Below are 16,799 nucleotides of genomic sequence, written 5' to 3' on the forward strand. Positions count from 1 at the left end.
ATAAATAAATACATAAATAAATGGTTACTCATGAAAGGCCCCTTAATATGTCTTGGATTACAACTCCCCTCATCCTTCACCGCTGACTATGCTGGACAAAACAATCTACAATGTTGAAACAAGCAGATACACAATTATTATTTAAGTTACAAGGACACCTATTCTCGCTTTTATTGTTTGGCAACCATTTGATAGTTACGGGTGACGGTGAATGTTTGTTGACGTCATTGTGTTAGTTGTGTTGGTTGAAGGTATCATTGTAGCCCACATTGTACCAAAGGGAGCTGCATATTCGTATGCGTGTTTCTTGAAGAGCCGCTGCACTGCACCTGATGGTGGCATCTGTGAAACTGCTAAGCATTCATCAGGTGTGTGAGACCGGTTCTACTGCATACCATGCACACCCTTCAGGGAAACTGTGGTAAAGTCCCAGAGCAACAGGAAATACACGGCCCAGGGTGAAGCATGGGTAACCCGCACTCTGTCATTCATCGGTGTGAAAGGCGTGGTCACTGTAGTCTAATATGCGCGCCTTACTTCCTTGGAGATTGTTGTATATGTGCGCGCTTCACACGGAAAGGTCGCGAGCGCGCATCCAGCCCTGACAGCCAGGTTAAAGACGGTCCTTCTCATCCCCGTTTAAAGAAACAAGTAAGTGGATCTACCTGTGCTGTTCCATCACCGTTACTAGACACTCACACATCTCTTGTGGACTCTCGCTGGTACAGGACTTGCCCCACACATACAGTGGACTGTATTCTGCTCGGCTGCAGTGACACGCTCTCATCTGTGTCTCAGAAGTACACATCGGTCTATAATATAGCTGCGGCCTGTCATCTTTTCCATTCACACTTTATAGTCTCATATGTTTTGAGGAAAAAACTAAACTCGTGATTTTTCTATATTGGATGATCAAGTATGGACAAACCCAATGGGTTTGGCTATTGTGTATTGGAAAGTTCTGTGCGTTAGAACACAGGCATTGAAGCTATGTGGGCGAGAGAGCAGAATGAGAGGGGGTGTCAAGAGACAGGGGCAGTGCTGCTGCTGCAGTGAGGGGCAGAAGTGGTGATGGGTGTATAAAGAGAGAGGGGTCAGCGGGAAAAACCTTGTTGCGGGCATTATTGAAAATGCTGAAATGTGGAGATTTGTAACGTCTGAAATGAAGTTAAGACTGTGTTACAATCAATCCCGTGCCATGGGTGTCTCGGGCAGTCAATTGCAGCGAGACCTCAAGTGACGTGGGTAATAGTGTCTACAGAACTTTAACATGTCAGTGCAGTACCTTACATGCTCTCGTTTGGCTGCGGAAAATCAGTGTCATGTAATTGTTTTACTCAACCCTTCAGCATTCTCAAAGTTATCAGAGGAGCATCATTGACTTGAAACCAATGAATAAGTGAATACATGAAAGGCTTGTTGGCACGAAAGACACGTGTGACTGGGTCAGAGTCGGTCACATGTCAGGTGTACTTGACTCTGCTTTTCATCCTTCACTCTTTGCAGGTCAATAAACAAAAACCTTTACATTGGATTATACTAAAATGTATATGCTTCTCTCTTTTCTCCCTCAACCTCCCTTGCTGGCCTACCTGAACTACCTGTCTGCTGTTCCTGCTGCTTGCTTGGTTACCCTCAGAGTCTCACTGGATAACAGGCTCTTTCTTGATCAGTCACCCTTGCACTGCCTCCGCCCCTACCATGAACTTAGGGACTGTAACTCTACAGTCCCTTGTTCTCCTTGCACTACCCAGAGCCGCGCTGCCCTGGCCGCACTTACTCAGGGCATTGCTGCCCTGTTTTCCCCTGCCCTGTCCCTTGGCCTCCCCCTCCCTTTCCCCTTGCACGTCTCGTTCTCACATTTGCATGATCTGAATCACACAAGACCTAGTAAGATCTGGGTAAGGCTCTTGTAATCAGGACTCATGTCTGGCAGAGAGTCTCCAGGACCCCCCCTTGTTATCTGCATATTTCAAGTAACTTTGGGTCTCGCCCTAAGTTACTAGGGGAATCCAGACGTGGACCCCTTGCTCACTATTCTTAGAGAGGCACAGCTACACCCTACTGATGAGGTTCAACCAGACCGAAACATGAGTCTGGGGTTGCTGTTGGTACTCTTGTTCAGAGGAGAATTGCCTAGCATTTCGGTGCTGGACTGCCCCAGGGCAGGACAAAGACTGATATGTTTGGGATATTTCTTCTTTGTTGAAGATAGTGAGCTAAAGACTCTGGGTAAGGCTCTTGTAACCAGGACTCATGTCTGGCAGAGAGTCTCCATGGACCCCCTTGTTATCTGCATATTTCAAGTAACTTTGGGTCTCACCCTAAGTTACTAGGGGAATCCAGACGTGGACCCCTTGCTCACTATTCTTAGAGAGGCACAGCTACACCCTACTGATGAGGTTCAACCAGACCGAAACACGTGTCTGGGGTTGCTGTTGGTACTCTTGTTCATAGGAGAATTGCCTAGCATTTCGGTGCTGGACTGCCCCAGGGCAGGACAAAGACTGATATGTTTGGGATATTTCTTCTCTGTGAAAGATAGTGAGCTAAAGACTCTGGGTAAGGCTCTTGTAACCAGGACTCATGTCTGGCAGAGAGTCTCCCAGGACCCCCGTTGTTATCTGCATATTTCAAGTAACTTTGGGTCTCACCCTAAGTTACTAGGGGAAGCCAGACGTGGACCCCTTGCTCACTATTCTTAGAGAGGCACAGCTACACCCTACTGATGAGGTTCAACCAGACCGAAACACGTGTCTGGGGTTGCTGTTGGTACTCTTGTTCAGTGGAGAATTGCCTAGCATTTCAGTGCTGGACTGCCCCAGGGCAAGACAAAGACTGATATGTTTGGGATATTTCTTCTCTGTGAAAGATAGTGAGCTAAAGACTCTGGGTAAGGCTCTTCTAACCAGGACTCATGTCTGGCAGAGAGTCTCCCAGGACCCCCCTTGTTATCTGCATATTTCAAGTAACTTTCGGTCTCACCCTAAGTTACTAGGGGAATCCAGACATGGACCCCTTGCTCACTATTCTTAGAGAGACACAGCTACACCCTACTGATGAGGTTCAACCAGACCGAAACACGTGTCTGGGGTTGCTGTTGGTACGCTTGTTCAGAGGAGAATTGCCTAGCATTTCGGTGCAGGACTGCCCCAGGGCAGGACAAAGTCTGATATGCTTGGGATATTTCTTCTCTGTGAAAGATAGTGAGCTAAAGACTCTGGGTAAGGCTCTTGTAATCAGGACTCATGTCTGGCAGAGAGTCTCCAGGACCCCCCCTTGTTATCTGCATATTTCAAGTAACTTTGGGTCTCGCCCTAAGTTACTAGGGGAATCCAGACGTGGACCCCTTGCTCACTATTCTTAGAGAGGCACAGCTACACCCTACTGATGAGGTTCAACCAGACCGAAACACGTGTCTGGGGTTGCTGTTGGTACTCTTGTTCAGAGGAGAATTGCCTAGCATTTCGGTGCTGGACTGCCCCAGGGCAGGACAAAGACTGATATGTTTGGGATATTTCTTCTTTGTTGAAGATAGTGAGCTAAAGACTCTGGGTAAGGCTCTTGTAACCAGGACTCATGTCTGGCAGAGAGTCTCCCAGGACCCCCCCTGTTATCTGCATATTTCAAGTAACTTTGGGTCTCACCCTAAGTTACTAGGGGAATCCAGACGTGGACCCCTTGCTCACTATTCTTAGAGAGGCACAGCTACACCCTACTGATGAGGTTCAACCAGAACAAAACACGTGTCTGGGGTTGCTGTTGGTACTCTTGTTCAGAAGAGAATTGCGTAGCATTTCGGTGCTGGACTGCCCCAGGGCAGGACAAAGACTGATATGTTTGGGATATTTCTTCTCTGTGAAAGATAGTGAGCTAAGGACTCTGGGTAAGGCTCTTGTAACCAGACTCATGTCTGGCAGAGAGTCTCCCAGGACCCCCCTTGTTATCTGCATATTTCAAGTAACTTTGGGTCTCACCCTAAGTTACTAGGGGAATCCAGACGTGGACCTCTTGCTCACTATTCTTAGAGAGGCACAGCTACACCCTACTGATGAGGTTCAACCAGACCGAAACACTTGTCTGGGGTTGCTGTTGGTACTCTTGTTCAGAGGAGAATTGCCTAGCATTTCAGTGCTGGACTGCCCCAGGGCAGGAGAAAGACTGATATGTTTGGGATATTTCTTCTCGGTGAAAGATAGTGAGCTAAAGACTCTGGGTAAGTCTCTTGTAACCAGGACTCATGTCTGACAGAGAGTCTCCCAGGACCCCCCTTGTTATCTGCATATTTCAAGTAACTTTAGGTCTCACCCTAAGTTACTAGGGGAATCCAGACGTGGACCCCTTGCTCACTATTCTTAGAGAGGCACAGCTACACCCTACTGATGAGGTTCAACCAGACCGAAACACGTGTCTAGGGTTGCTGTTGGTATTCTTGTTCAGAGGAGAATTGCCTAGCATTTCGGTGCTGGACTGCCCCAGGGCAGGACAAAGACTGATATGTTTGTGATATTTCTTCTCTGTGAAAGATAGTGAGCTAAGGACTCTGGGTAAGGCTCTTCTAACCAGAACTCATGTGTGGCAGAGAGTCTCCCAGGACCCCCCTTCTTATCTGCATATTTCAAGTAACTTTCGGTCTCACCCTAAGTTACTAGGGGAATCCAGACGTGGACCCCTTGCTCACTATTCTTAGAGAGGCACAGCTACACCCTACTGATGAGGTTCAACCAGACCGAAACACGTGTCTGGGGTTGCTGTTGGTACTCTTGTTCAGAGGAGAATTGCCTAGCATTTCGGTGCTGGACTGCCCCAGGGCAGGACAAAGACTGATATGTTTGGGATTATTTCTTCTCTGTGAAAGATAGTGAGCTAAAGACTCTGGGTAAGGCTCTTGTAACCAGGACTCATGTCTGGCAGAGAGTCTCCCAGGACCCCCCTTGTTATTTGCATATTTCAAGTAACTTTGGATATCACCCTAAATTACTACGGGAATCCAGACGTGGACCCCTTGCTCACTATTCTTAGAGAGGCACAGCTACACCCTACTGATGAGGTTCAACCAGAACGAAACACGTGTCTGGGGTTGCTGTTGGTACACTTGTTCAGAAGAGAATTGCCTAGCATTTCGGTGCTGGACTGCCCCAGGGCAGGACAAAGACTGATATGTTTGGGATATTTCTTCTCTGTGAAAGATAGTGAGCTAAGGACTCTGGGTAAGGCTCTTGTAACCAGGACTCATGTCTGGCAGAGAGTCTCCCAGGACCCCCCTTGTTATCTGCATATTTCAAGTAACTTTGGGTCTCACCCTAAGTTACTAGGGGAATCCAGATGTGGACCCCTTGCTCACTATTCTTAGAGAGGCACAGCTACACCCTACTGATGAGGTTCAACCAGACCGAAACACGTGTCTGGGGTTGCTGTTGGTACTCTTGTTCAGAGGAGAATTGCCTAGCATTTCGGTGCTGGACTGCCCCAGGGCAGGACAAAGACTGATATGTTTGGGATATTTCTTCTTTGTTGAAGATAGTGAGCTAAAGACTCTGGGTAAGGCTCTTGTAACCAGGACTCATGTCTGGCAGAGAGTCTCCCAGGACCCCCCTTGTTATCTGCATATTTCAAGTAACTTTGGGTCTCACCCTAAGTTACTAGGGGAATCCAGACGTGGACCCCTTGCTCACTATTCTTAGAGAGACACAGCTACACCCTACTGATGAGGTTCAACCAGACCGAAACACGTGTCTGGGGTTGCTGTTGGTACTCTTGTTCAGAAGAGAATTGCCTAGCATTTCGGTGCTGGACTGCCCCAGGGCAGGACAAAGACTGATATGCTTGGGATATTTCTTCTCTGTGAAAGATAGTGAGCTAAAGACTCTGGGTAAGGCTCTTGTAATCAGGACTCATGTCTGGCAGAGAGTCTCCAGGACCCCCCCTTGTTATCTGCATATTTCAAGTAACTTTGGGTCTCGCCCTAAGTTACTAGGGGAATCCAGACGTGGACCCCTTGCTCACTATTCTTAGAGAGGCACAGCTACACCCTACTGATGAGGTTCAACCAGACCGAAACATGAGTCTGGGGTTGCTGTTGGTACTCTTGTTCAGAGGAGAATTGCCTAGCATTTCGGTGCTGGACTGCCCCAGGGCAGGACAAAGACTGATATGTTTGGGATATTTCTTCTTTGTTGAAGATAGTGAGCTAAAGACTCTGGGTAAGGCTCTTGTAACCAGGACTCATGTCTGGCAGAGAGTCTCCCAGGACCCCCCTTGTTATCTGCATATTTCAAGTAACTTTGGGTCTCACCCTAAGTTACTAGGGGAATCCAGACGTGGACCCCTTGCTCACTATTCTTAGAGAGGCACAGCTACACCCTACTGATGAGGTTCAACCAGAACGAAACACGTGTCTGGGGTTGCTGTTGGTACTCTTGTTCAGAAGAGAATTGCCTAGCATTTCGGTGCTGGACTGCCCCAGGGCAGGACAAAGACTGATATGTTTGGGATATTTCTTCTCTGTGAAAGATAGTGAGCTAAGGACTCTGGGTAAGGCTCTTGTAACCAGGACTCATGTCTGGCAGAGAGTCTCCCAGGACCCCCCTTCTTATCTGCATATTTCAAGTAACTTTGGGTCTCACCCTAAATTACTAGGGGAATCCAGACGTGGACCCCTTGCTCACTATTCTTAGAGAGGCACAGCTACACCCTACTGATGAGGTTCAACCAGACCGAAACACTTGTCTGGGGTTGCTGTTGGTACTCTTGTTCAGAGGAGAATTGCCTAGCATTTCAGTGCTGGACTGCCCCAGGGCAGGAGAAAGACTGATATGTTTGGGATATTTCTTCTCGGTGAAAGATAGTGAGCTAAAGACTCTGGGTAAGTCTCTTGTAACCAGGACTCATGTCTGACAGAGAGTCTCCCAGGACCCCCCTTGTTATCTGCATATTTCAAGTAACTTTAGGTCTCACCCTAAGTTACTAGGGGAATCCAGACGTGGACCCCTTGCTCACTATTCTTAGAGAGGCACAGCTACACCCTACTGATGAGGTTCAACCAGACCGAAACACGTGTCTAGGGTTGCTGTTGATATTCTTGTTCAGAGGAGAATTGCCTAGCATTTCGGTGCTGGACTGCCCCAGGGCAGGACAAAGACTGATATGTTTGCGATATTTCTTCTCTGTGAAAGATAGTGAGCTAAGGACTCTGGGTAAGGCTCTTCTAACCAGAACTCATGTGTGGCAGAGAGTCTCCCAGGACCCCCCTTCTTATCTGCATATTTCAAGTAACTTTCGGTCTCACCCTAAGTTACTAGGGGAATCCAGACGTGGACCCCTTGCTCACTATTCTTAGAGAGGCACAGCTACACCCTATTGATGAGGTTCAACCAGACCGAAACACGTGTCTGAGGTTGCTGTTGGTACTCTTGTTCAGAGGAGAATTGCCTAGCATTTCGGTGCTGGACTGCCCCAGGGCAGGACAAAGACTGATATTCTTGGGATATTTCTTCTCTGTGAAAGATAGTGAGCTAAAGACTCTGGGTAAGGCTCTTGTAACCAGGACTCATGTCTGGCAGAGAGTCTCTCAGGACCCCCCTTGTTATCTGCATATTTCAAGTAACTTTGGGTCTCACCCTAAGTTACTAGGGGAATCCAGACGTGGACCCCTTTCTCACTATTCTTAGAGAGGCACAGCTACACCCTACTGATGAGGTTCAACCAGACCGAAACACGTGTCTGGAGTTGCTGTTGGTACTCTTGTTCAGAGGAGAATTGCCTAGCAATTCGGTGCTGGACTGCCCCAGGGCAGGACAAAGACTGATATGTTTGGGATATTTCTTCTCTGTGAAAGATAGTGAGCTAAAGACTCTGGGTAAGGCTCTTGTAACCAGGACTCACGTCTGGCAGAGAGTCTCCCAGGACCCCCCTTGTTATTTGCATATTTCAAGTAACTTTGGATATCACCCTAAATTACTAGGGGAATCCAGACGTGGACCATTGCTCACTATTCTTAGAGAGGCACAGCTACACCCTACTGTTGAGGTTCAACCAGAACGAAACACGTGTCTGGGGTTGCTGTTGGTACTCTTGTTCAGAAGAGAATTGCCTAGCATTTTGGTGCTGGACTGCCCCAGGGCAGGACAAAGACTGATATGTTTGGGATATTTCTTCTCTGTGAAAGATAGTGAGCTAAGGACTCTGGGTAAGGCTCTTGTAACCAGGACTCATGTCTGGCAGAGAGTCTCCCAGGACCTCCCTTGTTATCTGCATATTTCAAGTAACTTTGGGTCTCACCCTAAGTTACTAGGGGAATCCAGATGTGGACCCCTTGCTCACTATTCTTAGAGAGGCACAGCTACACCCTACTGATGAGGTTCAACCAGACCGAAACACATGTCTGGGGTTGCTGTTGGTAATCTTGTTCAGAGGAGAATTGCCTAGCATTTCAGTGCTGGACTGCCCCAGGGCAGGACAAAGACTGATATGTTTGGGATATTTCTTCTCGGTGAAAGATAGTGAGCTAAAGACTCTGGGTAAGGCTCTTGTAACCAGGACTCATGTCTGACAGAGAGTCTCCCAGGACCCCCTTTGTTATCTGCATATTTCAAGTAACTTTAGGTCTCACCCTACGTTACTAGGGGAATCCAGACATGGACCCATTGCTCACTATTCTTAGAGAGGCACAGCTACACCCTACTGATGAGGTTCAACCAGACCGAAACACGTGTCTAGGGTTGCTGTTGGTATTCTTGTTCAGAGGAGAATTGCCTAGCATTTCGGTGCTGGACTGCCCCAAGGCAGGACAAAGACTGATATGTTTGGGATATTTCTTCTCTGTGAAAGATAGTGAGCTAAGGATTCTGGGTAAGGCTCTTCTAACCAGGACTCATGTCTGGCAGAGAGTCTCCCAGGACCCCCCTTGTTATCTGCATATTTCAAGTAACTTTCGGTCTCAACCTAAGTTACTAGGGGAATCCAGACGTGGACCCCTTGCTCACTATTCTTAGAGAGGCACAGCTACACCCTACTGATGAGGTTCAACCAGACCGAAACACATGTCTGGGGTTGCTGTTGGTACTCTTGTTCAGAGGAGAATTGCCTAGCATTTCGGTGCTGGACTGCCCCAGGGCAGGACAAAAACTGATATGCTTGGGATATTTCTTCTCGGTGAAAGATAGTGAGCTAAAGACTCTGGGTAAGGCTCTTGTAACCAGGACTCATGTCTGGCAGAGAGTCTCCCAGGACCCCCCTTGTTATCTGCATATTTCAAGTAACTTTGGGTCTCACCCTAAGTTACTAGGGGAATCCAGACGTGGACCCCTTTCTCACTATTCTTAGAGAGGCACAGCTGCACCCTACTGATGAGGTTCAACCAGACCGAAACACGTGTCTGGAGTTGCTGTTGGAACCCTTGTTCAGAGGAGAATTGCCAGGCATTTCGGTGCTGGACTGCCCCAGGGCAGGACAAAGACTGATATGTTTGGGATATTTCTTCTCTGTGAAAGATAGTGAGCTAAAGACTCTGGGTAAGGCTCTTGTAACTACGACTCATGTCTGGCAGAGAGTCTCCCAGGACCCCCCTTGTTATCTGCATATTTCAAGTAACTTTGGGTCTCGCCATAAATTACTAGGGGAATCCAGACGTGGACCCCTTGCTCACTATTCTTAGAGATGCACAGCTACACCCTACTGATGAGGTTCAACCAGACCGAAACACGTGTCTGGGGTTGCTGTTGGTACTCTTGTTCAGAGGAGAATTGCCTAGCATTTTCGGTGCTGGACTGCCCCAGGGCAGGACAAAGACTGATATGTTTGGGATATTTCTTCTCTGTGAAAGATAGTGAGCTAAAGACTCTGAATAAGGCTCTTGTAACCAGGACTCATGTCTGGCAGAGAGTCTCCCAGGACCCCCTTGTTATCTGCATATTTCAAGTAACTTTGGGTCTCACCCTAAATCACTAGGGGAATCCAGACGTGGACCCCTTGCTCACTATTCTTAGAGAGGCACAGCTACACCCTACTGATGAGGTTCAACCAGAACGAAACACGTGTCTGGGGTTGCTGTTGGTACTCTTGTTCAGAGGAGAATTGCCTAGCATTTCAGTGCTGGACTGCCCCAGGGCAGGACAAAGACTGATATGTTTGGGATATTTCTTCTCTGTGAAAGATAGTGAGCTAACGACTCTGGGTAAGGCTCTTGTAACCAGGACTCATGTCTGAAAGAGAGTCTCCCAGGACCCCCCTGGTTATCTGCATATTTCAAGTAACTTTGGGTCTCACCCTAAGTTGCTAGGGGAATCCAGACGTGGACCCCTTGCTCACTATTCTTAGAGAGGCACAGCTACACCCTACTGATGAGGTTCAACCAGACCGAAACACGTGTCTAGGGTTGCTGTTGGTATTCTTGTTCAGAGGAGAATTGCCTAGCATTTCGGTGCTGGACTGCCCCAGGGCAGGACAAAGACGGATATTTTTGGGATATTTCTTATCTGTGAAAGAAAGTGAGCTAAGGACTCTGGGTAAGGCTCTTCTAACCAGGACTCATGTCTGGCAGAGAGTCTCCCAGGACCACCCTTGTTATCTGCATATTTCAAGTAACTTTCGGTCTCACCCTAAGTTACTAGGGGAATCCAGACATGGACCCCTTGCTCACTATTCTTAGAGAGACACAGCTACACCCTACTGATGAGGTTCAACCAGACCGAAACACGTGTCTGGGGTTGCTGTTGGTACTCTTGTTCAGAAGAGAATTGCCTAGCATTTCGGTGCTGGACTGCCCCAGGGCAGGACAAAGACTGATATGCTTGGGATATTTCTTCTCTGTGAAAGATAGTGAGCTAAAGACTCTGGGTAAGGCTCTTGTAATCAGGACTCATGTCTGGCAGAGAGTCTCCAGGACCCTCCCTTGTTATCTGCATATTTCAAGTAACTTTGGGTCTCGCCCTAAGTTACTAGGGGAATCCAGACGTGGACCCCTTGCTCACTATTCTTAGAGAGGCACAGCTACACCCTACTGATGAGGTTCAACCAGACCGAAACACGTGTCTGGGGTTGCTGTTGGTACTCTTGTTCAGAGGAGAATTGCCTAGCATTTCGGTGCTGGACTGCCCCAGGGCAGGACAAAGACTGATATGTTTGGGATATTTCTTCTTTGTTGAAGATAGTGAGCTAAAGACTCTGGGTAAGGCTCTTGTAACCAGGACTCATGTCTGGCAGAGAGTCTCCCAGGACCCCCCTTGTTATCTGCATATTTCAAGTAACTTTGGGTCTCACCCTAAGTTACTAGGGGAATCCAGATGTGGACCCCTTGCTCACTATTCTTAGAGAAGCACAGCTACACCCTACTGATGAGGTTCAACCAGAACGAAACACGTGTCTGGGGTTGCTGTTGGTACTCTTGTTCAGAAGAGAATTGCCTAGCATTTCGGTGCTGGACTGCCCCAGGGCAGGACAAAGACTGATATGTTTGGGATATTTCTTCTCTGTGAAAGATAGTGAGCTAAGGACTCTGGGTAAGGCTCTTGTAACCAGGACTCATGTCTGGCAGAGAGTCTCCCAGGACCCCCCTTGTTATCTGCATATTTCAAGTAACTTTGGGTCTCACCCTAAGTTACTAGGGGAATCCAGACGTGGACCCCTTGCTCACTATTCTTAGAGAGGCACAGCTACACCCTACTGATGAGGTTCAACCAGACCGAAACACTTGTCTGGGGTTGCTGTTGGTACTCTTGTTCAGAGGAGAATTGCCTAGCATTTCAGAGCTGGACTGCCCCAGGGCAGGAGAAAGACTGATATGTTTGGGATATTTCTTCTCGGTGAAAGATAGTGAGCTAAAGACTCTGGGTAAGTCTCTTGTAACCAGGACTCATGTCTGACAGAGAGTCTCCCAGGACCCCCCTTGTTATCTGCATATTTCAAGTAACTTTAGGTCTCACCCTAAGTTACTAGGGGAATCCAGACGTGGACCCCTTGCTCACTATTCTTAGAGAGGCACAGCTACACCCTATTGATGAGGTTCAACCAGACCGAAACACGTGTCTAGGGTTGCTGTTGGTATTCTTGTTCAGAGGAGAATTGCCTAGCATTTCGGTGCTGGACTGCCCCAGGGCAGGACAAAGACTGATATGTTTGCGATATTTCTTCTCTGTGAAAGATAGTGAGCTAAGGACTCTGGGTAAGGCTCTTCTAACCAGAACTCATGTGTGGCAGAGAGTCTCCCAGGACCCAAATTCTTATCTGCATATTTCAAGTAACTTTCGGTCTCACCCTAAGTTACTAGGGGAATCCAGACGTGGACCCCTTGCTCACTATTCTTAGAGAGGCACAGCTACACCCTACTGATGAGGTTCAACCAGACCGAAACACGTGTCTGGGGTTGCTGTTGGTACTCTTGTTCAGAGGAGAATTGCCTAGCATTTCGGTGCTGGACTGCCCCAGGGCAGGACAAAGACTGATATTCTTGGGATATTTCTTCTCTGTGAAAGTTAGTGAGCTAAAGACTCTGGGTAAGGCTCTTGTAACCAGGACTCATGTCTGGCAGAGAGTCTCTCAGGACCCCCCTTGTTATCTGCATATTTCAAGTAACTTTGGGTCTCACCCTAAGTTACTAGGGGAATCCAGACGTGGACCCCTTTCTCACTATTCTTAGAGAGGCACAGCTACACCCTACTGATGAGGTTCAACCAGACCGAAACACGTGTCTGGAGTTGCTGTTGGTACTCTTGTTCAGAGGAGAATTGCCTAGCAATTCGGTGCTGGACTGTCCCAGGGCAGGACAAAGACTGATATGTTTGGGATATTTCTTCTCTGTGAAAGATAGTGAGCTAAAGACTCTGGGTAAGGCTCTTGTAACCAGGACTCATGTCTGGCAGAGAGTCTCCCAGGACCCCCCTTGTTATCTGCATATTTCAAGTAACTTTGGGTCTCACCCTAAGTTACTAGGGCAATCCAGACGTGGACCCCTCGCTCACTATTCTTAGAGAGGCACAGCTACACCCTACTGATGAGGTTCAACCAGACCGAAACACGTGTCTGGGGTTGCTGTTGGTACTCTTGTTGAGAGGAGAATTGCCCAGCATTTCGGTGCTGGACTGCCCCAGGGCAGGACAAAGACTGATATGTTTGGGATTATTTCTTCTCTGTGAAAGATAGTGAGCTAAAGACTCTGTGTAAGGCTCTTGTAACCAGGACTCATGTCTGGCAGAGAGTCTCCCAGGACCCCCCTTGTTATTTGCATATTTCAAGTAACTTTGGATATCACCCTAAATTACTAGGGGAATCCAGACGTGGACCCCTTGCTCACTATTCTTAGAGAGGCACAGCTACACCCTACTGATGAGGTTCAACCAGAACGAAACACGTGTCTGGGGTTGCTGTTGGTACTCTTGTTCAGAAGAGAATTGCCTAGCATTTCGGTGCTGGACTGCCCCAGGGCAGGACAAAGACTGATATGTTTGGGATATTTCTTCTCTGTGAAAGATAGTGAGCTAAGGACTCTGGGTAAGGCTCTTGTAACCAGGACTCATGTCTGGCAGAGAGTCTCCCAGGACCCACCTTGTTATCTGCATATTTCAAGTAACTTTTGGTCTCACCCCAAGTTACTAGGGGAATCCAGACGTGGACCCCTTGCTCACTATTCTTAGAGAGGCACAGCTACACCCTACTGATGAGGTTCAACCAGACCGAAACACATGTCTGGGGTTGCTGTTGGTACTCTTGTTCAGAGGAGAATTGCCTAGCATTTCGGTGCTGGACTGCCCCAGAGCAAGAAAAAGACTTATATGTTTGGGATATTGCTTCTCTGTGAAAGATAGTGACCTAAAGACTCTGGGTAAGGCTCTTGTAACCAGGACTCATGTCTGGCAGAGAGTCTCCCAGGACCCCCCTTGTTATGTGCCTGTACATCATACCATAACAGATCTCCCCATGTTATGGCTTATGTCAGGTGTGTTTACCTCATGCTTGTATCCTACTTCGGATGATCAGGTGAGCGCTATACCCGTGGACAGCATTAAATGGGGATATATCATGACAAAGTGCTAACACCAAAAGACGAGAGAATATATCATGATAGAGCGCTAAACCTCAAAGGCAAAGAGGGCAAAAATCTAGTAAAAGTAAAATATAGTATGTGCCCTTCGAAGCCTTTCATTATCCTCAAAGTGCAAAAGTGATATCTACTGAGAGAAATATTATTGAAATGAAAGCATGTCATGATAGTCTGGTACCTCTGAAAAACCATGAGTGAATGTGAAAGTCTTACATACCACTGATACCACTGGGGTGAAAAATATTAAAAAGGGAGATGCTATTAGAGGTTGGACCTTCTACTCCCGAACCCCACGCCACCCCCACCCTCTTAACACACAGTCACAGCCATGTGGTGCCTGTGAAGGTGCAGGGGAAGAAAGACATCACACCAAAGGCTTTCTAGAACCTCATATCTTCAGGGGTTCCTTGTGAGAACACGGAGACGGACCAAAGGTAGGCAGGGCACACGTGTGCCTAAAACACCCACAAAGAGACAGGGTGCAGTGCACACAGGGAAGGTCCATGAACAAACCAGGCACAAAAGGTGCAGAGAAAGAGACACCTACTGTTGGGGGTTTGTCCTTGGCCCCCCCATGCGTGCCCGTGAGCCCCCAACCCGACAGAGCTCACACACACACGTCTGTCGGCTTCGGGCTCCCCGGTCGCTCTGCGGCTTCCGGGAACGCCCCGTTTATTAACGCTGCACGCGGCGACGTGCAACGTCACGCCGCCGCGTGCGCAGCCCTTACGGGGCAACGCCACACTCCTCCTTTTTCAGGAGGACACACAATTACAACATCAGTTAAACACACCATATCACACAGCAAACAACTTGCCCATCCTGAGCCCAGGCCCCTTTAATGTCAGCCACCTGGGTCCCTTCCCTCCGGATGAACCTCCAACGGTCCCAACACATACTCACTGAGGTATGCGGGTTTCCCTCGCCCAGCCCTCTGGGGGTACCTCCCGCTCACCTCCGGCACCGGCAGTCCATCAGCAACAGCCTCCCGACTCGGAGAGGCCGGGGCACCGAGAGGGGGACCATCATCATCAGGGATCTCAGCGACACCCGGGTCCAGAGGGGGTTCAGTTCTCGAGTCTCCCAGCTTCTTGAAGAAGCTGACGTTTCCGGTGACAGCCGTTCGCCCATCGGAGGCCGTCACCATCGACCCCTTCACGGCGACCACATCCAGGGGCGCTGGTTCGTAAGGGAGGGACAGCTTCCCGTGAGGATGTCGGTTCCGGATAAGCACCTCATGCCCAGGTTCCAGCCGCTGGGGCCGAAGACCCCGGCGCAAGTTCTCTTGGCTGATCCTGGCCAGTCGGTCGGCCTCAACCTGCTGGTCGTTGATCACCCCGGGTTCTCTCTCCTGTACCTCCGGCAGTAGACCCCGGGGGCATCGCCGGAATAACACTTCCGCCGGGGCGACACCAGTGGATGCATGTGGGGTGGTGCGATACACTCTCAGGAATTGATACAATGCCCGTTGGAAGGGCTGGCCTTGTCCTTGCGCAATCCGAAATGTCTTGTTCAGCGTTCGCATCAGCCTTTCTGCATCGCCGTTGGCTCGAGGCCACAGCGGGGATATCTTCCGATGTTGAACTCCACAACTGGCTAGAAACTCTGAGAACCGCTCGCTTTGGAATGGCGACCCATTGTCCGAGAATAGCGTCAGGGGAAATCCATGGGTTGCAAAGATCTTTTCCACGCCGACTACGACATGCTCGAATGACACCGATTCCACGAACTCCACCTCGGGGTACCGGGAGTACTCATTGACTATGGCCAGAAAGTGGGTGCCCACGGACGTGGACCCAAAGTCCGCATGCACGACCTCCCAGGGCCTGGTCCCTCGAGGCATTGCTTCGATCGCCGGTTCCCTCTGCACCGGGGAGGCTGCCTGACACCATACACAGGCTGCCACAAAGTCATCGACCCTTTTCTCCAGCTCCGGGAACCAGACCTTCATCTGCAGCCTCGCCTTCGTCTTGGCAGCACCCTGATGGCCATGATGAGCCAAGGCGATCACATCACCTACTTTGGAGTGGGGGACCACTATGCAATCCCCCCGGAGCAGGAGCCCCGACGCCGAGAAAGACAGCTCATCTTTCACCTTCCACAGCTGTTCAAGGGCGGTCTTCGCCTCATGGGTCCGCCCGGCGAGAGCCTCCAAGACAAACTTCCAGGATCCGCTTTGCATCGACTGCTTCAGTATCTGGAAGCACCCATCCTCAGCCGCTGCAGCCTCCAGCTCCGACAGGGGCAGCGCATTTGGTGTTGCTCCTTCCACTACCATCCGGACATGGTCGTCCGCCTCTTCTGCGCAGGTGTCTCCCACCACTCCCCCACGCACTCCGGGATGCCGGGAGAGGAAGTCCGCCGCATTGTTGGCGCCTGGCCGGTAAACCAGCGTGACCCCGTACTCAAGCAATGCGAGCATCCATCTCTCAATTCTGGCCGGGGGCTTTGATGACGAGCCCGCCAGGATCGGGAGCAGGGGTTTATGATCAGTCACCACAGTCACCGGGCGCCCCAGCACATAGAGGCAAAAATGTCTGCATCCCCACAGGACCGCCAGGGCCTCCCGCTCGATCTGGGAGTACCGCTGTTCCGTTTCCGAGAGCGCCTTGCTGGCGTATGCTATGGGACGGAGGTTTCCACCCCGGTCCACTTGGGTCAGGACCGCCCCCAGGCCAAACGGACTGGCGTCGACCACGATCTCCGAGGGTAGCGCTGGGTCGAAGAACGCCATGGTATCCTCCGCTGTTAAGGCGCTCTTGAT

The 16,799-nt window shown here is 49.5% G+C and overlaps 1 protein-coding gene across 1 annotated transcript in view; it reads left to right on the forward strand.

Moving 5' to 3' along the window:
• The first annotated feature begins 450 nt into the window (after positions 1-450).
• Positions 451-16,799, forward strand: part of LOC138491470 (phospholipid scramblase 2-like) — a 393,847-nt gene continuing 377,498 nt past the window's right edge. Inside the window, exon 1 of the mRNA XM_069617985.1 lies at positions 451-651. Coding sequence (XP_069474086.1) covers positions 466-651 — 186 coding nt within the window. The 5' untranslated portion in view covers positions 451-465. The remainder of the gene's footprint in view (positions 652-16,799) is intronic.

The sequence above is a fragment of the Ambystoma mexicanum genome, chromosome 10 (genome assembly GCF_040938575.1).
Source record: "Ambystoma mexicanum isolate Mex_15411 chromosome 10, UKY_AmexF1_1, whole genome shotgun sequence".
Classification (NCBI taxonomy): domain Eukaryota; kingdom Metazoa; phylum Chordata; class Amphibia; order Caudata; family Ambystomatidae; genus Ambystoma; species Ambystoma mexicanum.